Raw genomic sequence first — 24,930 nt, forward strand, 5'->3', positions numbered from 1 at the left:
TGGTATCCATTTCCCGATCCGATTATGGCATCAAGCTGTGTAACGCCGTCATGGAGCCCCAAGGCATTGTGTACAGAGTGCTCGGGCATCGTTTTTGATGACGCCGAGGGAGATGTTCGTGATGCTGTGCACTGGGAGAGAAAGGATACCTACCCGGAGCTTCCACTGTTTCGCAAATTGGCTGCAGCAGGTTGTTCTTTCTGCGAGTATCTTTGCTTCGTACTCGATGAGAAGCTCCCAAAGCCCCTTCAAATTGCGTTGCAAGGGTCTACAGCGAAAGATGTGGTAGCCAAGCTCTCCTCGCCTGCTTACGTGATGCGGTCCGACATCATCGACGTCACACGCGATTGGATGCCCGACGATTACGGAATCGAACAAGACGGGATATACTGGCTTGATTTCAGGTTTGAGTCTGAGGCTTGGCGTAAAGGACCGTGGTCCGAAGGGTGGAAAGTGCGGGCTATCGCGTATCAAGGAGATGATGGTATGTGTCTCTTAGCCTTAGCCGTCTCAATGACTTCTTGCAAGGCCACAGGACCAAGGGCATTCTGCTAACATTGCGAAAATCGAAAGAAGATGTTGCAAGTGTCCTCGGTATTGAGTTGAAACTCCCCATCATGAATGCTCTCGCTCCGTCTTGCATCAAACGCCTCAAGGAGTGGGTTTGGGGCTGCACGAGCAACCATCCGGAATGTTGCTCTCCAGGGCCAAGAAGTCTCCCGACTCGGTTGATTAAAGTGGGAGAGATAGGCGACGGACTAGCTCGCTTGGTCATGAGTGACAACCTTCCTTCAACAACATCGTACATTGCTCTTAGCTACTGCTGGGGCCCGCCATCCGTCAGTAAGCCACAGCTTACCACCACAGCGGCAACTCTGGCAGACCGCCAGACGAAGATTCTGCTTCCAGAGATGCCAAATACAATCAGAGATGCGGTCGTATTTGCGCGTCATATGGGGATCAAATACATCTGGATCGATGCGCTATGCATTATCCAAGACGACGTCGAAGACTGGGCCACAGAGGCCGCGCTCATGTTTGCCGTGTATCGACATGCTACCCTCACACTGGTAGCGGCAGCAGGCGACACTTCTCACACGGGATTTCTTCAGCGAACAAGTGCTGGGCCGTCGGTTCTGGTCCCTTTCGAGTCTAAAAAGGGACAGGGTAAGGTATCAGGCACGTACGTCCTGTCAGGTCTCAATGAACACCGGACCTGGGATGCCGACTATCCAAGTCATATGCATACACGGGCATGGGCCATGCGGGCTTGGACATATCAAGAAGATCTCATGTCTACTCGAGTGTTATACTTTGACAATCATACGTCCTACTTTCGCTGTCAGTCGGAACGACGTCTTGAGCATAGTAGCAAGGTTTACGACAACGTCCAAAAGTGGCATCATCTGCTCTCACCAGCACCAAGAGACATATCGCCCAATGAGGCGAAAGAGAGAAGGGAAAGCCTCTATGAGAGATGGAAAGATCTAATCATTGAGTATACCAGACGAAAGCTCACGGTTTCCAATGACAAGTTTTCAGCTTTGTCTGGATTGGCCCGTACTTTCAGCTCGGCACTTGGAGACGAATATGTAGCTGGGCTTTGGAAAGATGATTTGATACGTGGAATGCTTTGGAACACTGTCATGCAGCCTTCGAAACCGAAAGCGTGGAGGGCGCCATCCTGGAGCTGGGCATCTAGTGATGCAGAAATCGCATGGGATTTGCGATTCTCACTACCGCTCATTCAAAAGTGCAGTATTGAGCATATCCACATCGAAACCGCGGGCTCAGATCAGTTTGGAAGACTTGAGAGCGCATGGATCGAGCTATGCGCTGTCTGTGTTCCTGTGGTTCTGAGATCGGTTCAGCAGACCGAAAGTGATCAGGACACATATCTTGCAGAGGTCCTCTTCTATGAAGGCGGGAAGATCATGGCCCATGGATCTTTGGATGCTGTAGCACCCTCGGGGTTAAGGAATGACGGCACTTTCAAGCTGGCTGATTTCGGACAAGCTGATGAAATTACCGAAGTATCTGCGGTCGTTCTCGCGTCGCGCTGCATCATCTTTGGTCTTGATAGGAGCTCAGGCGAGAGAAAGTTTTCATCACCATCGTTCCCAACTGGGCTTTTGGTGAAAAGCAGTCCAGAGCAAGAAGAGAACGTTCAATCACTTCCGATCTACAAACGACTTGGGACCTTCAGAACGGAGACAAAGGAACAGGCTGATGCGTGGCTGACGCTAACGCAGTCTCGCCTGAGACTGATATGAATCCACGAAGGGATGCTACAATGAGATTCTAATCATTGCACTTTCTTACAGTTGAAAAGATCTCACAGAAGAGAAGACAAAGTATTAATACCAAATATCGATGTTAATACCCAGCGATAGGAGATATGATTTGATCTGTATTAAAGGCATGCTAGGCGGGAATGTTCAGTATTGATAAACTTCTTAGCCCCCTTTGATGACCTTTACCAGGGGCTCGAACCAACTATCAGCTAGCTTTTCGTCGCCTTTGTTATTGGGATGTACACCATCTCGCGTCATTCCCTTAACGTCAAAGTCCTTATGGCAGTCAACCACAGTAATACGGCTCTTCTCATTTGATTTACTGCTGGCCCAATCTGGTATGGCTTTGTTGAAATCCTCAACGCCTCGCATACAATTCGTACAGCCGGCTGGGTCTAGGGGTATTACCTGAGCAATCTGAAGAGGATATTCAGGCATTAGAGTCATGTCCAGTGGTCATGTTGCCCGTGCAAAGACAGCTCGCGAGGGAATACGCACCAATATCTTCATACTTTCTTTGCTAGCCCGCATTTGGTCCACCAGCTTATTCAATGCGCCAAGAATCTCCTCGGGCTGCTTCGTACTCCACACGTCGTTTGAGCCGAGGTGCATCATGACAATATCAGGCTTCGAATCCCCAAGCCAACGCTCTAGTCTATTCTCCCGAGCAAGGTCTGTCGCAAGAAGGCCACCGTGGCCCTCATTATCTCCGTCGTAGTCGAACCCGCATCCCTGCGGTGGCAAAGTTCCGACAAAATCGATATTCTTCATATTGTTATCCTGAAGCTTCTTCCATAGCAAAGCTCGCCAACAACCCTAAATTCATCGTGATTCGTCAACATCTTACTTTCCAAAGAAACAAGCGAGCGGGGCTAGAGAAACATAGAGCCAGAGAGCAGAAAACTTACTGGGCTGCCGGTGATCGAATCTCCAAGAGGCATGACCTTGACCTTGTCTTCAGCTGAGGCGGACCACATTGAGTAGAAACAGACTAGAATCAATACAGATCGGCTGAAAAACATCATGACTCGATGAGTGTTTGTCAAAGAGGCAACTCATGGGCCGAAAATAGGCACAAATGCTCTTTGTTTCCTGATGTAAACGGTGAGTTGAGGGCGCTCAAAGACCTCTACTTATCCTCCATTCTCGTACAATCAACTGCATTTTCGGTTAAATCCTACAGGATTCATGTTATGCCGCAGTGTTAACACAATCAAATTATTGCAGGTACTACTTTCTCAGAGGCAGGATCCCGAGTAGGGATTGATCATGCTTTCAGCGTTGAAACCTTTTCCATGGTGTACCTACGGGTGCTGGTGCCATGCTGTGACCCCGGCTATCCCTCTTCAGGACTTAACGTCGTCGGAAGGATGGCTCCCGGCCCCCATTGAATCAGGTATTTGAGCCTCATCGTCCATATTTCGGATGAAATGGGCGATCATCGCTGACCTTGGGCATGAAACAAGATCCATGAGGATCAGGTCAGATGTGATTGACTGTAATTGAATGCCCTTCCCTGTCATCGCAAAGTCTAACTAGCTAGCGCGCGTCAAATCTTCACCCGTTGATTGCCTTCACATGGTCGACGACCAGACACTGGTAATCGCTACTGCCCTTGTAGATCGTGAACCCATCGTTGTGAGTCTGCCCTGAGCTCAGCTGATCTCCCCATTGCCAGAACAGATCGGCACCCAGTCCGGGCGCCGTCCGCGAGACCTGCTGCCAGGGTGCCTCGATTCCGCAATGGTCACTCAGAGAACCGTCTTCTTGGGTGTGAGCTTGTTGAGTTTAACATCAGACACGAGGAAACAAACTCACATTCTTCAAAGAGGCAGGGTTTACCGGCCTTGGCGCAAGCCTCGCCGTGTGATTTGATCCAGCCGGGAGACCAAGTCTTCAGATCGACGCTCCCTATTTCCCCGTGTCAGTTGATTATGTCCGATCCCCGCCATTCGGACGAGACTTAGATGAGAAAATTTGTCTCTTCCAGGTGACTTACAGTGATCGGGGTACATGTGGAAAGTGCCAAAGTCGAGCGTCTTGATGCCGAGGTTCTTGACAAAATCTGTACCTTCGCCGTACTGGTAGGGGTAGCTTCCGTCGCCGGGAAGTCCCATGCCCTCATCGCCGAGAGTGACCATGTGGTGCGCATCCAGCGACTTGACGAATTGGGACGTCGCTTGCGCCCACTGGAAAATCACATCGGTGCTGCAGCCCTTGCAGCGGGGTTCGTTGGCCAATTCCCAGGCAAAGATAGCTGGAGAGTTCTTGTAACGGCTTACAACGGCCCGAATATACGCCTTGTACTGAGTTTGGGCCTGCGTGTTGGTGTACCAAGTCTCCTTGGAGCCGCCAAAGGCTTTCACGTAGGCGTTCATGCCGCCGTAGTCATCCCAGTGGTTCACAAAGGGGATGATGAGCTTCACGCCCTTCTTCTCAGCGGCAGCGACCACCGCATCGAGTCGCTGGAGTCCGTTGGCGCCAGTGTTGATTTGTGATCCAGAGGCTGAGAGGTGTTGGTACCAGACCTGGTTTCCGCTGGGCACAGCATTCACGTCGTTGAAGCCCCATACGCGAAAGATCTTGAGTCCGGCTTTCGCGACATTGTCCATGACGAGATCGACGTCGGCATTATTGGTCAGGAATGAGATCCAGTATGAGTTGCTGCCGGCAAAGTACTTTGTCTGGCCGTCAATGGTGAACTTTGTGCCACTTGCCGACGGGAAGATTGAAGCCTGTCTAGGCTCTGGAACGGCCAGAGCTTGGATGCCGGCCAAATTGGCCAAGATCGACACAAGGGCAAGCTTCATGTCGTGCCGTCGTTCTCTTGGTGCGGTTGGATGAGAAGATGAGACGAAGGCCAAATCAGATAATCCGTCCCCACAAGAAGCCTTTATACTCTCCTTGAAAATGGGTTGATATTAGGTCGCCGCCACGGCTTTCCACGTTAGAAGGCAACTTAAATCAAAGCCAATGAGAACCCAACGGCACTTCAGTTACTAGAACTAATGACCAATACGAACACCTCGCACCTATTCCGGAGGCGATCGGCTTGTCGCCTCGACCAATTTCCCGTATTCCGCGAGCGCCGAGGCGGTGTAATACCGATTGGGCTGCGGAGGGAGGACTCCCTCTGCACCCTTTCGGAAATGATGTGGGGCCCAAGGCGGGACATCCCCGGCCGCTTCGTCTCGAAGAAAGTGCCGAGAGACTAGCGGCAGCTCGGGGGCTTTTAGATGGATCCTCGGCCGATCGGAACCGGCCCCAGGTAACATTGCCGTTACACCAGTCATATGGATGAGATGAAGGATATTGCCAAGCCCAAAAGGTAAATCATCCTCAGACACTTTGTATTCACACTTTCACTTGATAGTAGCATATAAGTAAGATGCACTCGGCAAGACATGGGTCATGTGCGGGGCGAACACTTAGTCCACCATACATGTACTGAGTGAGATAAGATCAAGTTTCCAGAAGACGTTGCAATGACACTTTAGATCAACGGAGCAGATAGAATGGGAAAGACAATTGCCTCATCCTGTTCCTAAAGTGGAAGACGAAAGAGTTGAAAGTGCAGACAGAGATGAGTTTTCATCCTGTTGATGGAATCTTCTGACCTCCAGGTGGGTAATATTCATTCTAAAGCCGACGGGATTGTGAAAGGCTTCGCGCAAGCCTTATTGGCCACATCGGCTCTAGTCTGAGGTATAACGGAGATCTCGTGTGAATGTAAACTATAATGTAGACGATGGATGACGGGCTCTAAAGGAAGGACACATCCCGAATAGCTAACCGTAAATACTTTACCTATACGGGGCCACAATGCAAGCACTCTGGCGGCGATTATCGTTCAGCCTCTGATATGCTCGTGCTTGATTCAAACTCAGTGACACAGAGGGTTGGAAACCAGTTTCGAATTGATTTGATCACACTAGAAACCCCTCGCGAAGCAGGGAAAGGTCCGCAAGCCTTCAGTCCCTATGCACTCCCGTTAGATACCCGCACCTTATTCAACATAAAGGTGCATTAGCCAACCTCACTTGCGGGACCCGTAGTAGTCAAACCTTCAGCTTCAGTGGGCCTGAAGCACACTCTAATATGTTGTGTCTGTGTTAAACTAATGCATAGAGGAAGCTAGAGAACAGGTGTGTTGCGAGCTCACAATGTTGCCGATATGTGCAGAGACTGATGGCGAGCAGATGGAACCTTACTACTCTCTCGGCCATCGACGGAGTTACTGAATCAAGTTAACATCTTTCTGGCTAAGGCGTTAGATGACTTAAGCTGTCTGTGAGCAACGCTCGAGATCATATTCTCAGTCCGAGTGTTGTTACTATTACTCCTTTCTTCAAGCGAGGAATCTTTGCACGCAGACGTTGGGGATTGTCATCAGCCATCAGGTACGTAAGTTGGCATAGACTTCAGCTGCAAAGATCTTTTCAGAAATGTCTGTCGATGCTGTCAGGGAAGAAGAAAGAGATAAGGACTTGATGTTTCCGAATTCACGAAGGGATTTTGGAGTTATCGTTGCTCTAGTGGTTTTGGAGCTCGTGAGCCAAGTTTGATGAAGCCATCGGTCCATATCCTAGGATCGTCAGTGGGCAGGGAAAGTACTAAAATGGGTGAAACGAAACAATCCACCTACGCACTGTTCTGGGGGAAGGTGAACAAGCCGTTGGTCGACGATTCGAGTTTGAACAGCCTCCAGTCTTGATCTAAACTTGCAAGCGGGATTTCCGCAAGATGGCCCGGGCTTTTGTTGAGGTTTGGTGCCTTGCAGATGATTTGAAATATTTCAGAGTCAGATAGCTAGAAGTCAAACCAATTTCCACAGGAAAGTCCAGCGCCACAAGATACAGTTTACGCCAGAGAAGCTTTGATTGCCGGTCGCTCTGTATAGCTGACCGTCTGCGGCGTGCCTGCTCCACCGAGTCGACCCCGGGCTGGCGAGGCGAAAGCCCAAAAGATGCGAATCTGGTGCCAGCATTGCCGAGAGTTTGGCCGGCGTAGTACGCGGCCGAAGCTTCGTAGGTTGCCGAAAGTTATGCGTTGTCTGTTCCGAAGAGTTGGGAGTAGACGAGGTGCTTGGCTTATCGGACATCGACAAAGGAGAGGGTTCGCAGATGTTCATGGACCCTTTCCCACGTGAATGAGAGTTCACGAGCGCGCAATTGTCAACTGGAAGCGAGCTCTCGCTTCCGATCTCTCTCTAGCGAACTTAGAAGTAGGTGAGAAGAGACTCAAGCTTCGAGGGGTAATGGTCCAGAGGCTCTTGGCATCTCATTCATTGTTGCGGCCGTTACGACGACTTGCTCGGCTTCGTGAACCGATTGGCTTCTTCTCAGTACCCCGCAGCGGGAGATGTACGTGGCCCGCGAAGATCAGGCCCGCACCCAGTTACCATTTCAAGCTAGTCGTGCTCAATGTTGAGTCTAAAGTTGCCCTACCCCGCGGTGGTCGACTCGAATCCAGACGCAGTCGACAGGGCCCCTGAATCAGGGACTTTTCGCCCTGCTTCCTGGAGCTCCACGGAAGGAATAAACGCTGTCAGTGTTGAACGACGTGCGGACGGACTTTGTCGCTCTCGGGTCCGCTTATGGGCATCTACTGCGTCGCCCTACTTTTTGCGCATGAAGACCAAGCTTTTTCGTCCCAAGTCTTTCGGAACACGCGTTGAAGGCATGCTACTCACCCTCACAGCCCGTTCCTACCTAACGGATCACAGCTAAGCTTGCGTACCGTGAGTGCTGCGCCCGCAAGATCAAATCGGGCTTTTGAGATCATGAGAAACAGCCTCGTTTTTCTCACACCCTGGAAGCCATCAACAGGTCACTGCCGACGACGGATCAAGATCAAGGCTAAGATATCGGCCGTCTCAGACCATCAACTTAACCTTAACGGAGAATTTTAGACTTATTCACTAGTCTGACAAACGAAACATGTAGTCTTCAGGACTGAACAGATATTCTGTGGTGCTGAGAAACGTATTAAAGATGACAAGGCCTCCTGCTTTCCTTAATGGGTTCCTTTTGGAAGACAGGTTGCAGACTTCACAGTTTACAATTCCAGCTTCCCTTAGCAACTCAGCCTTGTGTCTCCATCACCAGTCTCCGTTACCTGCCTACTCACAACATGCCTTCCGTCAAAGCTTTGTTGGTTTCCGCTCTCGTTTCGAGCACACTTGCAGCTCCTCTCATCACACGTTTCGAGAACAAAGAAAATGCCGCAAGTGTCTTTGATGAGAACCCTCGGACTTCTCTAGAGACCCGCGATATTGAAACCAGCGAGGACTACGCTGACCTCGAGGCCCGAGATGAGGACGAGTATGAGTACGTCGAGGCCACCACCGCTGCTGGCATCTCTGCTAGAGGCCTAGAGGACGCTGAGGAGTCCGGTGATCTTGAAGCGCGGGACCTAAAGGAAGTCAGCGAGGTCTACTCGACCTTCCAGTCTCGTGACCTAGAGGCGGATGACGATCAGCATGGCACTCTTGAGTCTCGTGACAATAAGAAATCTTCTTCGAGTCGCACCTCTTCATCTCGGACTTCATCTTCGCGGGGCAACAACAATAACAATAGGGTTGACAAGGGAAGAGTCCAGAAGGAAAAGAACGAGATCAAAGATATCCAGGCAGATCAGAGAAAACAACATGACAGCGGCAGGGCGAAGGAAGCCAAGGAGCGCGCAGAGATTCAAGAGGCCCGTGAGAGACAGAAGGGCGCTACGAACTCCCGAGAAAAGGACGCTGCCAGGCGAAAGAAGCTTGAGGAGCAAGCTTCCCTCGACAGAGTGAAGGGCCAGAACCAGAGAGACAAGAACCGCCTTCAAGCTCAGAAGGACAAGGAGAAGCAGGAGCTGGCGGACGCCAAAAGGGGTGGACGTGGCGGCAGATTCGTCGAGACGCCTGAGACGACAACAAACTTCAACCCAAAGTCTTATGACGGCAAGTCGGGAACCTACAATGACTACAAGAACCCCAACTACCAGAACAAGGACAGCAACTACTATTCGAACCAGCGCAACAAGGATGATGAGAGAATTCGTCAACTGGAGAGAGACCGTGCGCGTGAGGATTCTCGTATCAACAAAGCCGAGTACAATAAGAACAAGAGTGGCGACAAAATCAAGAATGGAGAGTACAACAAGGACAAGGAGGATGAGGCAATTCGCAAGGCTCAATACGAGAAGCAACGCAGTGGTGAGCGCATCCAAGATGCTGAGAGAGCCAAGGACAGGTACGGCAACAACGGATACAATAAGAACAATTATGACCGGGAGATCCGTGCCGAAGAAGCTAGACGCCAGCGTGCGGACCAACAGATCCGCGAATCTCAGTATGACAAGAACAAGCAGGACCAATTGATCAAGGCTGAGGAGGACCGCCGCACTAGGTACGACGAGCAAATTCGGAAAGCCCAGAACGACAAGAACAAGTACGGCGACCGCATCCAGGATTATGAGCAGCAACGCAGGGAGGATGAGAGGCGTCGCAATGGAGGGTACTAAGCTTCTTGTTACCTGAAAATACATGTAGCCTTTGGGCCACAGGCAGCACGCGACTACGATGGATGACGGCCGGAGGGGCGGTGTATGGCGTTACGAGGTGGTGCTACTTGTGCTTAATTTCTAAAACTTACTATCCTTACGACTCCGAGACAATGAAACGGAGTAAATGAAGACTACTTTCCCAGACACTCAAAATCATGTGCATGTATCCTCAGATGAAGTTGAAATGGCGCAACTCTGGGTCCTTCCCGGCGAAGAAGTTTACCTATTGGCATATGTAAGCCAATAGGTAAGGTGGGATGCCCAGCTATGTTACCTGAGCCGCTATTCTCGATGAATAGTGTGGTATTCACGCAAAAAAATCGATGTCAATCAGTACGACAATTGAATGTTGACAGATGCACATTAGCAAGCGATGATGGGTCCATTTGATGTAAATGGCTGCGTACAACGAACAGTACTGGAATCAGACCTGGTTTAGCCACAAGTGGACTCGTTGAAAAAGATCATTGAATCAAGTTGCGGTAATTATGGGCCTCGGTGAAGGGATTTTGAACTGAGCATGTAACGAGGCATGCATTGAGTCGCCGAGGTGAAAATTCAAAGCCCGGCCAACATGGCTCATGACCAACCGAATATTCTTTTCGCCTCCTATAACAGCAACGGCAACACGTCTTTTCGGTGTAATTCATTGGAACTCTAAAGCTCATCACCATGCCTTCGCCTTAATAATAGTTCCAAGCTCATGATTTACTCCAATACTTGATCTCATACTTCAACTGCGCCCCGTCACTATCAGAAGTTATCAAGATGTCTGCCGAAACTACATGTGAAGTCGACATCGAGTCAATCAGGCCACTCGCGACCCCGAAAGAACGACTTGCTAATTCGGTAGGGTCACTATACTATTTCCCACTTGTCCAGTCCGGGTCGCACCTTCTAGAAGTTCACCAACAACTGGCTGACCATGTCATCCCGCAGAGCCCTTTTGGCTACGGGGCATTTGCGACTACGTTGATGACTCTATCACTGGCCAATATGGGTATTAGAAACATCGAAAATCAAGCTGTATTCATTGCCAACCTCTGCTTCCTCGCTGGACTGGGTCTCCTCATCTCAGCTCAGTGGGAAATGGTGAGGGGTAACACGTTCGCCTATACGACACTCATTGCTTTTGGTGAGTTTGTGACTACATTATTCTGATATTATGACTAGAGAGGACTGATTTTCCTAGCACTCTACTATGGCGGTTATGGCTTCCTGCTGATACCTTCGGTTGGAATAGTCGACAGCTACGGTGGCAAGACGGAGCAATATTATACCGCCTTTGGATTCTATCTTGCTGGTTTGTTTAGAATTCCCTCCATTATCTTGATTTTCCGATGTGACAGCTCGCGACTGACTTTGAGTGCTGTAACCAGTCTGGTCGCTTTTCAACTTTTTTTTCTTCATTGCTGCTTTTGCGACGTAAGTGCCAAACCCATCTGTTCTTGCAGAGCTTGCTGATCACTGACAACTTGCAATAATAGGAATGTCGCAAACGTCATCGTCTATGGAGGGCTTGAGCTTTCTTACATTTTGAATTGCTCAGCGAATTTTCTATTCGCAAGTGGAAGTGCCTCGGCCGGTGGGACTTTGGCCAAGATCGCCGGTGGATTTGGGTTTGTTGCTGCATTGGCTGGTTTCTACGTGATGGCCGCTGAGTTTTGCGGTGAAGTGTTGCCATTTCGTATCCCGTTGGGCGACTTGTCACAATTATTTCCGAGAAAGAAGAGTCATCGGCATCGGAGATGACGTACGAATTCTGTGTGCCGAATGCTGTCAAAGGTCTAGTCTGTAGTAATATTATATGAACCAACCCACAGCTCTTCCAAAGGTGATAGTCGTGTCTCATCTGGGTTTGTCATTGAGATTAGGAGAGAAACTTGTTCAATTCGTCAAGTAGACCGCCCCCATTGTCTCTCGAAAAGCCCACAACCACAAGGTGATCATGCCATGCAAACCCAAGAAAGAGAAGTAGGCCGTTGCTCATGACCGAGTGGGTCAAACGCCGTCTACACCTCAAGACCTTCAAGTGGCCTGACTTCGAGAAAAGCCAGGGTTCAGCGACGAATGAACATACTCCAACTTCTAGATTTGTTCGCCGTGATTCAAGTCACGTGCATGTGATTTCCTAGTACTTGATAGTGCGTGTGATTCGGTTTTTGTTTTGATTTGGGCCGGACATCCGGTGCCGAGATCCACTCATTCTCGGGTTCTGCTGGAATTGAGCCGGGGTTTGAGTCCGGCATTTTTCACGGGGGTTTTCCGGAAGATTCGACCCCTCATGCTACAAGAGAAGAACAGTTGTCATCTAACAAATTCAGAGACTCTGAATTTGGTGCAGTCGGCATTTAACAAAAAACTATGTGCTTCCTAGGAAGTATCGTCACAGTACCTTAACGGCCACATATGGTCTAGAGGTACCTGAGGAGGTACACTAAGTAAGTAGATACCACAGTCAGTTGATGGCCACTGATTTCCTTACTAGGCTCACAAGGGAATCATTTCCAAGAAATAGTACCTTCACATGGTACTGTATAGTCTATCGACCTTCTAATTCTTCCGACCTCTAAATGAACACGTGTCTACGGGTCTATGAGCTTTTCGAAAGGCTCGGCGGAGTCGGCGTCTCCACCACCTGGCCATTGTGGATCAGCATATTGCCATCATCGTAGTCTGAGACAATATCCTCAATGTACGCATAATCAAGACCTCGCAGCTCGTCTTCCTCAGTAGCGCGCAGATGCATTCCCGGAATCTTATTGATGAGGAACAACAAGATGCACGAGACAAAGAACGACCAGGCAGCGCAAGTCGTCGCGCCTGCCAACTGTAGACCAAGCTGTCTGAAGTTCCCATTCCACCAGCCGCCCTCATACGTGTCGCCGCTAACTCCGTCAAGAGCCGGTACCATCTTGTGGGCAAAGAGACCGGTCAGAATATCACCAACGTATCCACCGACACCGTGAATGGCAAAGATATCGAGACCGTCGTCGACGCGGAGGATGTGCTGGTATCGAACAGTGTAGAAACAGCAGATTGCTGTGATAATTCCGACAAGAGGTGAGACGTAGACAAGAACTATTGTAGTCATTAGCGCAAACATGGGACTGCAACGAGAAAGATAGTCTTACCGAAGCCAGCTGCCGGGGTGATACCAACAAGACCGGAGATAATACCCGAGCAGAAGCCGACCAAGCTGAACTTCTTCAGGTACATATAGTCCAACAAGGCCCATGTGACTCCACCACCGCAAGCAGCAAAGTTGGTGTTCACAACGACATAGATGGACCGCAAGCTGAGATTAGCCGTGCTAGCTCCGTTGAAGGCAAACCATCCAAACCAGATGAGAACGGTACCCAGAGTCATCAACAAAGGGTTGTGGCCCCTAAACTGAGGAACATGCCTCTTCTTCGTGGATGTGCTGCTGTCGTCGATACGGGGGCCCAACATCATTGACCAGGCGAGGGCTCCGAAACCACTGGCGATGTGGACTGGGCCAGAGCCTGCAAAGTCGTAGAGGCCGAGGTTGTAGAGCCAACCGCTGGGGTTCCACTCCCAATATGCCAAGCTGAAGGGCAAGTCAGCTTTGCTCTAAAACACGTGTGCTGGAGGAAGACGGTCTTGGGCTTACATGTAATAGACGAACGTGTTCCAGCAGAGAAGGAAAAGCATGCTGGGCCAGAGACGGCCGCGCTCGAGCATGGCACCAGCCAGAATCATTGCCGTAGCTGTAACAAAGGTGAAGCCAAAGGCAGCATCTGTCCAACAGACTGTTATTAGTGTCCCCATCCATATTATTGTTAACCTTCTCAGGAGATACTTGACTTACACAAGATGTCTGGGATATCACTGTTGGCGAACGATGGAGAAGCCAGGAGGTTGTGGAATGCCGCGTTGGACAGGTTGCCGAGGATGGGGTTCGTCGTGCGCGACTGGTACAGCGATGCACCATATATCCAGTATTGAAGACCACAGGCGCATGCGCAGAAGAGCGATTGAAGAACCATTGTCATGGCGGATTTCCTGCGATGCATTCCGGCGTAGAGAAAGCCGATGGCCGGCGTAATCTGCCAGCATAGGATCGTGCACACCAACACCCAGCATAGGTCACCCTACGGATTGTTCGCACAAGTTAGCGGGCTTTGAAACCCAATTGAAAGATTCTTTCTTTTTGTTTCTTAGGTCTTCAGAAGATCTTTTGTTAAATTGTTTTCTTACCTTGTCATAAGGTGCGTTGAGGTCATGAGTGATTGGGTTGCCTCCCGTTGGGTCGGTAGCATAGTCCGGGAACTCGGTCACAGGGATAACTTCCGCCATGATGTATCACGACAATATCTCCAGAGAAGATGTTATGGTGCAATGACTGAGACGGCGGGCACAAGAAGGCAATTTTGCTTTTTTCCTGTTAAAGAACCAAAGCCTCGGAACCTCATCCCTCAAGCTTGACGGGACATCAGGGAGCCACTTAAAGCTTTCGTCAATCTTCAGATGTTGGCCAAGCTGCCATGCTGTCGGTATTGCTATCACTTGGCACCAGTCCGAACCCCAGATAAGTTTGGCTCTGTAACAAAATTAAGCATGTTCACAATTGTCTTGGGCACCGGATGCCAGATAACACCAACCTCCCTGATTGGCTCATCCCTGATAGACGAGCTTCACCGGGGACACGAAAAGACCTATCTTCCTACTCAATCCAGGAAGCTCTCGAGCTGGTTTCTGGGCACCAAAAGTCTGGGCATTGCTAGGGGTGACTGGAAAGGGACGAGGATCAGTGGGCTCAACTGTCTTGCACTGTGAATCACGACCGGTCTAAACTGCTGGAAACGGATGCGGGAGCCTATCCAATTAGAGTCGAGTAGAGCGGGAGGGAGGCGGTTTGAAGGACAGCCGTCGGGTTCAACCCGTAAAAAGGGGAAGGGCGCACGGCGTCATAAGCCATGTATACAAATCCTCCCGTATAGCTAGTCATTGGCGTCTTTAGCTGAGCGTTGTTTGATAGGAGCTTACATGCAAGGAAACCCTGACAGCATTAGAGAAGCACGGGCGCTGCGGCCTCCGCAGCTTCGAGCCGCGTGAGGAACGGGCTTGCGGGCATAGCCGGGGGAGCGTGGGAGACGTGGGAGACATCCAAGACAGGGTCGTCATCAAGCGGGGTCGTTCCGCATCCCATGTTCCTGACCTTATCGCTGCATCATCAGTGGATGAAAGAGGGTGCCGGGTAGATTTAACAAATTGGGCTAGACTCTGTGACGCGAAATGGCTCAAGCTCTCGTCCGTATAATCTTTCCGGTTCCGGTGAGGGTGTGAGGGACGATATCCTACCCTTCAGACTGTAACGCGCCGCATCATGCGAATGGTCAAACGGTGGCATAGAAGGTGCTGCTGGCTAAATCTACCTGATGCATCTACTCGACCCTGTGACTTGCGTTTCTGAGCATCTTGATAGACCATGGTTGTTCTCGCGAGTTGCGAATACTTATCCCCTAGCTTCCAGCAACGAAAATGAACGTATCAATGCCAAGTCATTTTGTATGACAGAGCAAAAGAACCGTCCGCCATGTCCTTCGCAATTGAACTCGGTGACCATTATGCCTTCACCACAGTGCTTGGCATCGCCGCTTTCACCGGTGCCCTACTCTATCTCATAAGCACTCTCATCGATAGTCGGAAGGTTTTCTCGAGGTTCAACCGCGCCCCGTCTTTCAGCCAGCCGGCCGAGAAGCCCTCCGTTACTACGGCCGAGAAGCAGAGCTATGTGAACACGTTCCCGCCGTCCCAGAGAACCACAATTGCGGAGCTTGGGCCACACTTCGCGGACGTCAAGGAGGTCGACCTCGCCGTGACGCCGAAGCCTCTGTTGAGAGTGGATGCGAACTACCGATCCGCCGACCCCTCCCTATTCAACTTCAGTGGCTTCAGCATTGATGACATTCAGAAACTTGGCGACTTTCCAGACTATGCAGCTATCTCAGGTGTTCCGTTGCCGTCGCCATTGGCAAACTTTGACATTGACAAGGCCGTCCCGCGGCCTTACCGACCGTTTAGATGGGCTTACCATCAGACCATGTGTAAGTCCCGTCAGTATTCTACGTTTCACGAACTCAAACTCATACCAAGACTGCTAGCTCTAACCAAGATGGATACGGATTTCTGGATCGAGCTTGAAAACACATACAGGGAGCGCGTTGCCGAGCGCAAAGATCTGTACGCAAAGAATGGCAGTGATGTTCTTGATAGCATGCCGGGTTCCGAGCTCGCTTGCAAAGAACTTATGGAGATGGTCATCCAATTCATCTGCGCAAGATATCCCAATCAATTCAAGCTCGAAGGTAACGTCTTGTACAACAACATTCTTGGGACAACGACGGATCTTTCTGCCACTGAGCCACTGATTGTGCTCTTGGACAACGTTCCTGAAGACTTTGGAATCATGCTCCGAGATCACGAGACTGGCAAGTATGTCCTGCGGGCCGGAATAATATGCTCTTCTGTTGGCTGGAAACTCAGTGAAAAGGCGGGCTTGGGGCTACCAGGAATCCACAAGGTCGTCCCAGACTACAAAGAAAAGATGGAATTCAGCATGGATCGGTAAGATCCTGATCTGGTCGCGGGTGGTGTCTCAGTGTTCCTATCACTAACATAACTCTAGATTCTTCACTAAAATGCCCACCAACAAACCCATTCAACGCGGTTCATGGGGTCTTGAGAAAGGCCAGCCGCTGTATCTTCCCTCAGAACACCCTGAGTTTTCCCATCGCGAGCATCAAAACCCCAGCCTTCAGCCCGAAGACGTTCACCTACGCGTCGACTGGCAGACCTTGCGCCGCCTACCGTTATCTGGCGGCGTTGTTTTCAACTTCAAAGCGTTGTTCACGCCATTGACTGAGTTCAAGGATGAGCCTTACATCCCTTCTTTAGTTCTCAAAGTTTTGAATGAGGGTAAAGAGAGCCTCCTGAAGTACAAGGGAACATGGCATGTAGAGCACGTGGTCAAGCCGACTTTGAAGGAGTATGAGAAGTATCAGGTTGAGAATGGCCTGATTGAGAAGGATTGGGAGCCGCAGACCTTAGCCGAAGCGCCTTTTTTCAAGGGCTGGGAGAAGAAATGGACTATCCAATGATACAATGATACAGGTAACATGTGTTTCAACCACCATGCATAGTCAACATCTCTATGAGAATTAACAGAGTCTCAAGAGCCTCCAGGTCATACTTGCATAGTGCTTTCACTTTCTGTCACTGGTCTAATCACGAGAGAACTCGAGGGGGACTCCACCTCCAGGTACAGGTAGGTTGAGGCTTGGAGCTGCTCTTGAACCTAGTCGTGATATTGTAGCTGGCTTCAAACTATTACTTGATGAGACCACTGGTAGTGTCATACCCGTGAGCCATGAGCCATCGGTCTTTAACACGGGAGCGCGAGGTGACGTGGAGGTACATTGTGGTGAGTGGAATTCGTTACTAATGAAAACGACAGCAGATCAGCGGGAGCGAAGCGCGGTCGACGGAACAGGAATAGCAGAATGCGGGGTACATGAAGCATTGAAGTAAGATTGAAACTCCCATACACGCATTCCACTCCAAAGACACGTACATGCATAGGAGACGAGAATTCACGACGTGTTCATCTCGCCCATTGATGAGTCGGCCGGCCTTATTGGTATCGTGAGATTCGGCTAGGGATCAGCCATGCCGGCCGAAGTCGGAGGGTCTGAATGACGCTTATGCAGCCACCCTATCAATCAAGTTCAAGCCACTCTTACAGGTCGTTTGATATGAGATTCGAAGAGAACAATGGCAGGAGTCTCCGAAAGTGCGAGGGCAGCGTGGGAAACACGAAGAGGCGCTGGCTGGGCTTATCTTAGGCAAATTGGTCCTCCCGCGGCGGCCATCCCGGTACCGGGATAGATAAAAGACAATAGAGCGGCCATGATTGGACTTTGAGCCTGCATAATGCGGGGTGAACCGGGGGTGATCGCCGCGTATCTTGGTCTGGAACCCCTTGAATCCCTGGAATTCTTCTCCCACCCTTGGTCCCCTGGCTTTCTTATCGCCGCAGCGCCGAAAACCAAAGAGTCTGCGGGAATTCGGGATCAACATGATCTCCTTTTTCCTTCTTTTTTCGGGCATTCTTGGTCTTCAGGCAGAAGGGCAAGTGGCCATATATGTACGGATAGCATGATACGAAATTATACGAAAAGCATGACTCTGACTCACGTTCATAGTCTCTTGAGCTGAACCATTAGCAGGCTAACCTTTACCTACTTCGTGTCATCAGAACGGGATCGTCGGAGCAACGACAGGCAGTGCATATCTCTGATGAAGTCTTCATAAGTTTTGTGAGCCTGAGTACCTGTATTCACTAGATCCACATGGCCAGTTCTGCTCTTCAATCACGTACACATGAATGTTCCAGCATGACCTTTTAAGATGCAATACGGCGAAGCTCTATGGCCAGTGAGAAGCAACCACGATAGATATCGAAGGCGAAACGAACATCAAGCGGCATCGGTCTGCCAGCTGTGCCGCTCTCCCGCTGCAAGGATGGCTGGCGGGTTGCTCCATCCCGTCTCATCCATCAAGCATGCCCCTACCACCAATCATGAGCGTCACTAGCTTATCATGCGCCAGCCAAGATACCTTAAACTACAAATAGCGTCATAAGATGCCCTCCCCCGCGTTTATGGCACTGCCGCGAAGGGGCCTGGGCTACCAGTATGAACCCTCATCCGATCACGATGAGCACCGACGACCGGTGACTTTCGGAACAAAAAGTCCTTGTGGCCTGCTCCCATCCTTCCCATGCTCATCGAACTCGAATTCGCCTCGAAACGACTCTGATCTGATATCCCATCAACTACCGCATTCAGCAATATTCACCTGGACTTAGAAACCCCTCAGTTACTGGAATAAAGTTCAATGGTACCCCCCAAGAGTTCAAAGTCGGTATCCAAAACTAGAACTGGTCTCAACCCTCGGTCGAGATCGGGTTGTGTCACTTGCAAAGCCAAGCACGTACGTTGCTGCCAACCCGTCTTATGCTTGTTCTCTGAATCCCCATGAACGAGGATCTCACGGGAACGACCCGAACCCACATATGGTCGCTGACAAAACACTGAGATAGTTGAAATGTGACGAGACGCGACCGGCTTGTCAACAGTGCACACGCAAGGGAATAAAGTGTGGAGGATTCGCGCAAGGCTTGAGATGGTCGTTCAAACACCAGCCCGCCCTTCAGGTTCTGACACTCGACGACTTCAACCCCCCTACTCAAACATCACCGAAACGACCAGCCACCGACATACCCGAAGGCCAGACGCGCGCCAAAAAAGCGAACTCCGGTTCAGTGAGCAGCGGTAGTTCCCCGAGAAGCCGACATTCAATCTCTTCAACATCATCAAAGAGTTCCGCTCAGCGAGATGGAGCTGGAGAAAGGGATGACGATGCCACCGGGGCTTATCAGATGAGCGATGGAGGAATGGATGAAATATCTCAACTTTTCGCGGAGGAACCCGTTTCACCTCGTCAACCAATTCTCGGTGTGATTGTTCAACAATCAAGCGCCTCAAAATCCCCAGATCAGACCCAGCTGGCTCCTTACTCACTATCGCCCAGTCTCGCCGACACCTCATCGGCGTTCATCATCAACTGGTTCGAGCAGGTGTGTCCAGCCTGGTCCGGCTTCGACTCGAACGCGAACCTGAATCGAAAGATTGCCATAGACCTCTGGAGAACGTCCGCTACGGTGTGCAGCTCTCTCGAGAGCATGTCCGCCGCGTTCCTGGCGTCCCGTCTCCCGAGCATGAGGCAATCCGCACTTCGGCTCATGCAACGAGCGACAGATTTCATCCAAGCCGAGCTTCAAGTCGTAAAAGCGCAAGGCGAATTCCGCTCCGTCCCAACGGGCCTCATATTCTCCCTTTTCTGCCTAGGAACGACGGTCTGCTGGGTCGACTCCCGCTTGTACGGTCTCCCATTCTTGAGAGAGGTGAGATCTCTCATTCGCCGGTTGAACGCGCAGTCAGCGTCATTCTCCAGTGCGAATCAGGACATGCTATCATTCTTTAATAAAAGCTTGGCGTACTGCGAGATGCTTCTTTCCGTGGTACGCGATGACGAGCCGCTCGACCAAGGAGATGCAGACTTGGCGCTTCAGATTATCGAGGAGCGCTCACCTCATCCGTGGACCGGTGTGTCTACTCTCACAACACGCCTTTTCGCCGAGTCGATTCGACTCTGTCGCAGCGCACGACATCGACTGAGGCAAGGCATGGATCCGCAAAAGTACTTCTCAAACGCTCTTCAAGACTTGATAGGAGCTCAGCGTCTGGAGGAGCAGTTGTTGGAGCTTGAGTTCCCGGCGGAAACCCCGGATGTTGACACGGGTGATAGCTCGACGCCAGTGTCGCACCTCGCCAGAGTTGCCGAAGCCTATCGACTCTCATCGCTGTTACACTTGTACCAGACTTTTCCTGACCTGGTCTCCCTACGACTCCCTGCCGAATCACCAATGACTGAAAGTGGTTCCGTGCCGTGGGACGAGTGGATCATTCCCCTAGCCTTGAGACTCGTCAAGGTCCTCGAACACATCCCGGCAACTTCGGGTACTCGCGTAATCCAACCACTGCTGTACATCTCGGCGAGTACCGGACTTCGCCACGACGCACCAGCTACGTCTGATATGATGGGTGCCTTCGGGTCCCTGCAGCAAGACCTGATGGGAGGGACGGGGTCAAACATGTTCAGCCCTCCGCCGCTGTTTGATTCGCACAACTTGTCTCAGTACATTAGCCAGATGGCAGAGGCCCCGACGCGGGAGGGTTCAATGTCCAATATGACACTTGACGTTGGGAGTGCTCGCCACTTCGTCATGAGGCGTCTGAGTATCCTGGAGAGCAGCTTACCTCCGACCCCAGTCGTGGTAGCAAAGGATCTTGTCCAGACTGTTTGGAGGGCGTACGATAACGATATCGGATCGCCCACGGTTCACTGGATTGACGTGATGGAAGATAACGACTTACGTTCAATGTTTGGGTGATTATAGAAATTACCTTATGTTATGAAGCGCAGTGGATCATCTTATTGGAAAGGTTTAGAATGCGTAGGGCACAGGTCTGATCTTTTAGGCGTTAGGGTAATTAGCCACGACACGGACATATTGCAGGGTCTGGGATAAACGGCCATTTGGAAACCATGTAGATTTGCGATGACATTCTATCTTCCTATTCCGTCATCTTCTATCTCATGTTATCGTCGTCCTGGGTCCATGTGACATCGTTCTCATTTTCTTCATCCACACCCCATCATTGATACATCCAACATCCCCTCAGAAGTCGCTCTTCTTGCGCTGGCCAACGTAGAACGCCAGACCGTAGTCGCTGGTGGTGAATGTAATCGTTGAGCCCTTGGGGAAGTGGAAGACATCGCCGGGCTTTGCATCGACCTTCTGGCCCGTCTCGTCTGATATCGTGTAGTCGCCCTCAAGGATGATCTTCATCTCATCGTACTTGTAGGTGTATGTAAGCGGTTCACCCTTCTTCAAACGGAAGAGGCCGGATGAAATGGGCTTCTCGGGGTTCGACTCGTCGCTTGAGAAGACATCTCCGAGGTAAGCGTTGTCACCCGCGAGAAGGGGGATTTGGAAGGTTGATTGGGCCTTAGCGTAATGTTGGAAAGCGGCCATCGTGATGATAAATATTTGATGTTATTTACTGGGAAAATAGTGGTAAGTATGATGATGTCAAATCTTTATTAGGTGTGTTATTTTACCATATCTCCAACATTGCCCATTCACCTGGTATATATAGAGCTCTATCCATCAGTGTAGAAATGCTTCTTTAGGCAATACCCCAAGCCTCTAAGAAAGCCTCTTCATTCTAGGCATTGGAGACATCCGGGAACAAGGTTCGGTTTCACTCCCGCGAGTTTGCTAAAGAAGGGCCCCCGGAAGATAGGACGATAGGATAAAATTTCCCGTTCCGGTAAAGCGCGTCCCCCGTCCAACTCGGAACGGTCGAGTGGAGAATCGGTTCGCAGAGGGAGCCGATCTTGCGGGGACGAGTCTGGAGAAGAGATACGGGCGTGGGACGGGGCGCCGACCGGATAGCGGAACCAGATTCTTTACTGGAAGGTATTTCCTAATGCGTAGCTGATTCGAAAACGTGGCTGCAGTGATAATGCTCTGCAGTTTCCTTGGATCCAGTAGTGAACATCTTAGCCTTTTGACACTCCCTTCACCCCAACTATTCCCAGCATAGATAGGCCTCTCCCACACCTTGGCTGCCTCTTGTTCCCCCTGAATTGGTAAACTACCAAACTACAGGCCGCACAGAGTATCTCAATATGGCGCTATTAGCGTTATCGGAACTCCCCTCAGATGGTTGGAAACTCCTCGTCGGGCTCTTCGCCCTCTTCTCAGCAGCTATACTCTCACGATCGCTCAGCGCGCTGCGACTGCGAAGAGGAGCCCTCTTCAATAAGACATCCTCTACACCACAATCTGAAAAGTCCAAACAAGCTTCAGAAACATGGCAGATGCCAATTCCCAGTTCCTACCCGGACTGGTCAGTAGAAACGACAAAGCCTCTGCCCTATCGCGCATTTCGTTACGGCCCCAAATACAATGTCACCATGGGCCTTCGTTCAGTCCAGCCTGAGGACTGGATTGAGCTGGACAACCACTATCCTCGATACCATGCCGATAAGACTGCTCGAATCGCTGAACGAGGTGAAAAGTGCTTCGGAACAGATCCGGAGGCCTACCCTGCAGCCATGGAGCTCCTAGAAGAATTGTGTCAATACCTTCCGGCTCGGTACCCTACAATGTTCAAACGGACCGCCGTCGGCATCGACAATCTCTGGTCGGGGGAATCATTCAACATCGTCGAAACACCTCTCAAGGAAGATCCAGCCGCCATCGCTGCCAGGCTTGTGCAAGACGACCTCGCCATCATGATCGAACGGCCCGACGGCAAGTATTACTTACTAAGCGGTTCTATCCTGCTAGCCGGCTTCTGGAGATTGAGCGACAAGTTTGGGATGTCTCTCGAGGAGATCCACACGTCTGGCGAGGTCCCCCACTACAAGGAGAAGCTGCACAACGGCATGGCCAGCTTCTTCAAGCGTCTGCGCTGCGACCAGATTTACTCCCGCAACAACTACTTCATTCAGGTCGATGACTCTTTGCCCTGGAGCTGGAGCATTGGTGAAGAGGATAGTCCCGTTGTCAGCTGGAGTACGGCTGAGAAAGATAGAGCGGTTGAGCATCACTATTTCCGTTCTGAGAGGCAATCGCTGCGTCGTCTGCCCAAGAGCAAAGCCATTGTCTTCACGATAAGAACGTACTTTCATCCAGTCACCGAACTGGCTGCAGAGGATTACGTGCCGGGAAGACTCGCTAGTGCTGTTCGTAGCTGGGATGAGACAGTTGCAAACTACAAAGGGCGTGAAATGTATGAGAAGGTATTGCTGGAATACCTTGATAATGAGCATCAGAAACAGCTGGATAGAGGGCTGGACTTGAGCAAAGAGGACGAAGTCCGGAAGTACCCCTGGTGAGTAGATGTTATGCTCAGTAGCTGCTTGCTATGGGATGGGGACTGTCACTGTAAATAGGGTACTCTGTGATAACCCTCTTAGGTGGGATATTCCTACATTCTTATTCGCACTATTATACCTCATCTTCTACCATACAGACACAAGAAGTAAACGCAGCGTGCATGAACGTAATAAATGTGTGCTCATCTTAAATGGGAGATTGCTGCTTGAGTTCATCCGCTCTTCTCTCAGTTCTCTCTGTGACCTTTTGATTGATCTAAAATTGATGGGAAGACAGTGAGATCGTTAGTAGAAGCGCTGGGTCCAGGGGAACGCTAGAGCTGAATGCCCGGCCCCTGGAGCCGCTGGAGGACACCCTTCGAATACCTCACTTTATGGTTCTCGACCCAAAACGATTGAAATTGAACATGTTGTTTGCGTTATTAGGCAATGTTTCCGGTAGAACGATTGTAGTTCTCCGACATGGCTAGAATTTTCTTATATGAACCAGTGCGATACCTGAGTAGAACCCTCTTCTGCACTTCCGTCTTTGGGGCAGCGAATATTAAAGTGATCAAAGTTGACTTGCAGAGAAGCACCAACCCTGTTACAGCGCAGAGACCCCACGGAAGTGCGATTGCAATCTCCTCCAGAGAAGTAATTTACAGTGCAATTACAGCCTCCCCCAACAGTTCGATCTGTGACCAACCCACAGGCGCCGTTGATTGCCTCGAAGCATTCGCTAACCCCTGGTCGTGACGAATTCCCATAACCCAGATTTTGTCCGGTACAGCTGCCAGGTCGTCCTGCTCCAAGATACGCGGACGCGGCACAAAATGCGGCCAAGGACGTTTGAGCGAGACCCACAGCGACAATGATGATGGCGCTTTTCATGTTTATATTGAATCGATAACGTTATTGTGGAATTGTCTGGCGAGGTTAGAGTCAGTCAACCCAAGACATCAAATGTGTCATTCTATTCTAGTTCAAAGGTCAAGACTTACTCGATTTCTCATGAATATGCTTCTAGCGGATGTGACGAACTCTAAGAAAGTTGCACCAGGCTATGCCAGATGCGTTGAAGACTATCGCGAACATCATTTCGCGGGATGCCGTCATATATCTGTGTGCAGAGTACTGGACATGTTCCATAATGTCTCGTCCCACGCGACGTGTTACAAGAACGGCAGACTTGAGCAAACATCTCTGTAGCAAGGCAAACTCTGCGACTCGCCTGTACATTTTCGTTTGGGTCGAGATGCTACGCGAACTTGAAAGATTATAGTCGCACAACTTGGGCAGCAGATTGAGAGCAGCCCACTCATTCATCTGACAATAGTGGACAAGTTGACAACTCATTGTTCCTGCCATACGTTCTAGCTGGCCGTGGCCGGCATGTCCGAGTGATAGGTATGACGGATCGGAATTGCGGCGGATTTGTACACAGCTTATGGCTCACAAAGGCAAGCATCAATGGCTTGTACTTAATCGCTTTTTATGTCAGATGTGCTCCAAGTCACTTACAACCCACAACCCGCATCGCGGGGCG

General features: G+C 50.5%; 11 protein-coding genes across 11 annotated transcripts; 6 read left to right on the forward strand and 5 right to left on the reverse strand.

Moving 5' to 3' along the window:
• Window positions 1–24: 24 nt before the first annotated feature.
• Window positions 25–2,434, forward strand: BDZ83DRAFT_774070 (heterokaryon incompatibility protein-domain-containing protein; the record flags this gene model as incomplete). The annotated part of the gene is made up of 2 exons (XM_060515412.1): window positions 25–484; window positions 574–2,434. The coding sequence occupies 2 exons, from the start codon at window positions 25–27 to the stop codon at window positions 2,271–2,273; spliced, it is 2,160 nt and encodes a 719-aa protein (XP_060366658.1). The 3' UTR covers window positions 2,274–2,434.
• Window positions 2,435–2,456: 22 nt separating this feature from the next.
• BDZ83DRAFT_574150 (SGNH hydrolase-type esterase domain-containing protein) lies at window positions 2,457–3,271 on the reverse strand (the record flags this gene model as incomplete). Its single annotated transcript, XM_060504687.1, has 3 exons — window positions 2,457–2,711; window positions 2,793–3,110; window positions 3,203–3,271. 3 exons carry the CDS (start codon window positions 3,269–3,271, stop codon window positions 2,457–2,459), a joined length of 642 nt encoding a protein of 213 aa, XP_060366659.1.
• A 580-nt stretch (window positions 3,272–3,851) lies between these two features.
• Window positions 3,852–5,209, reverse strand: BDZ83DRAFT_696279 (mannanase; the record flags this gene model as incomplete). The annotated part of the gene is made up of 3 exons (XM_060511366.1): window positions 4,294–5,209; window positions 4,113–4,205; window positions 3,852–4,057 (listed from the first exon to the last, which is right to left on the reverse strand). The coding sequence occupies exons 1-3, from the start codon at window positions 5,102–5,104 to the stop codon at window positions 3,852–3,854; spliced, it is 1,110 nt and encodes a 369-aa protein (XP_060366660.1). The 5' UTR covers window positions 5,105–5,209.
• Window positions 5,210–8,426: 3,217 nt separating this feature from the next.
• Window positions 8,427–9,800, forward strand: BDZ83DRAFT_750733 (uncharacterized protein; the record flags this gene model as incomplete). The annotated part of the gene is made up of 1 exon (XM_060513954.1): window positions 8,427–9,800. One exon carries the CDS (start codon window positions 8,427–8,429, stop codon window positions 9,798–9,800), a length of 1,374 nt encoding a protein of 457 aa, XP_060366661.1.
• An 810-nt stretch (window positions 9,801–10,610) lies between these two features.
• On the forward strand, window positions 10,611–11,594 carry BDZ83DRAFT_740005 (GPR1/FUN34/yaaH family-domain-containing protein; the record flags this gene model as incomplete). Its single annotated transcript, XM_060513052.1, has 5 exons — window positions 10,611–10,691; window positions 10,782–10,977; window positions 11,035–11,145; window positions 11,222–11,267; window positions 11,330–11,594. The coding sequence occupies 5 exons, from the start codon at window positions 10,611–10,613 to the stop codon at window positions 11,592–11,594; spliced, it is 699 nt and encodes a 232-aa protein (XP_060366662.1).
• Window positions 11,595–12,435: 841 nt separating this feature from the next.
• On the reverse strand, window positions 12,436–14,162 carry BDZ83DRAFT_574233 (ammonium transporter; the record flags this gene model as incomplete). The annotated part of the gene is made up of 5 exons (XM_060504693.1): window positions 12,436–12,923; window positions 12,977–13,413; window positions 13,477–13,603; window positions 13,675–13,957; window positions 14,064–14,162. The coding sequence occupies 5 exons, from the start codon at window positions 14,160–14,162 to the stop codon at window positions 12,436–12,438; spliced, it is 1,434 nt and encodes a 477-aa protein (XP_060366663.1).
• Window positions 14,163–15,402: 1,240 nt separating this feature from the next.
• BDZ83DRAFT_574277 (uncharacterized protein) lies at window positions 15,403–16,966 on the forward strand (the record flags this gene model as incomplete). Its single annotated transcript, XM_060504698.1, has 3 exons — window positions 15,403–15,913; window positions 15,971–16,433; window positions 16,495–16,966. The coding sequence occupies 3 exons, from the start codon at window positions 15,403–15,405 to the stop codon at window positions 16,964–16,966; spliced, it is 1,446 nt and encodes a 481-aa protein (XP_060366664.1).
• A 1,798-nt stretch (window positions 16,967–18,764) lies between these two features.
• Window positions 18,765–20,883, forward strand: BDZ83DRAFT_718375 (fungal-specific transcription factor domain-containing protein; the record flags this gene model as incomplete). The annotated part of the gene is made up of 2 exons (XM_060512065.1): window positions 18,765–18,860; window positions 18,970–20,883. The coding sequence occupies 2 exons, from the start codon at window positions 18,765–18,767 to the stop codon at window positions 20,881–20,883; spliced, it is 2,010 nt and encodes a 669-aa protein (XP_060366665.1).
• A 194-nt stretch (window positions 20,884–21,077) lies between these two features.
• On the reverse strand, window positions 21,078–21,585 carry BDZ83DRAFT_615637 (RmlC-like cupin domain-containing protein). The gene has a single exon (XM_060507906.1). The coding sequence runs from the start codon at window positions 21,526–21,528 to the stop codon at window positions 21,172–21,174; it is 357 nt and encodes a 118-aa protein (XP_060366666.1). The 5' UTR covers window positions 21,529–21,585; the 3' UTR covers window positions 21,078–21,171.
• A 602-nt stretch (window positions 21,586–22,187) lies between these two features.
• On the forward strand, window positions 22,188–23,402 carry BDZ83DRAFT_650308 (uncharacterized protein; the record flags this gene model as incomplete). The annotated part of the gene is made up of 1 exon (XM_060510363.1): window positions 22,188–23,402. One exon carries the CDS (start codon window positions 22,188–22,190, stop codon window positions 23,400–23,402), a length of 1,215 nt encoding a protein of 404 aa, XP_060366667.1.
• A 445-nt stretch (window positions 23,403–23,847) lies between these two features.
• Window positions 23,848–24,373, reverse strand: BDZ83DRAFT_256389 (uncharacterized protein). The gene has a single exon (XM_060501965.1). The coding sequence runs from the start codon at window positions 24,273–24,275 to the stop codon at window positions 23,880–23,882; it is 396 nt and encodes a 131-aa protein (XP_060366668.1). The 5' UTR covers window positions 24,276–24,373; the 3' UTR covers window positions 23,848–23,879.
• Between the last annotated feature and the right edge of the window lie 557 nt (window positions 24,374–24,930).

The sequence above is a fragment of the Colletotrichum acutatum genome, assembly GCF_030867785.1.
Source record: "Colletotrichum acutatum strain CBS 112980 chromosome Unknown BDZ83scaffold_31, whole genome shotgun sequence".
NCBI lineage: Eukaryota > Fungi > Ascomycota > Sordariomycetes > Glomerellales > Glomerellaceae > Colletotrichum > Colletotrichum acutatum.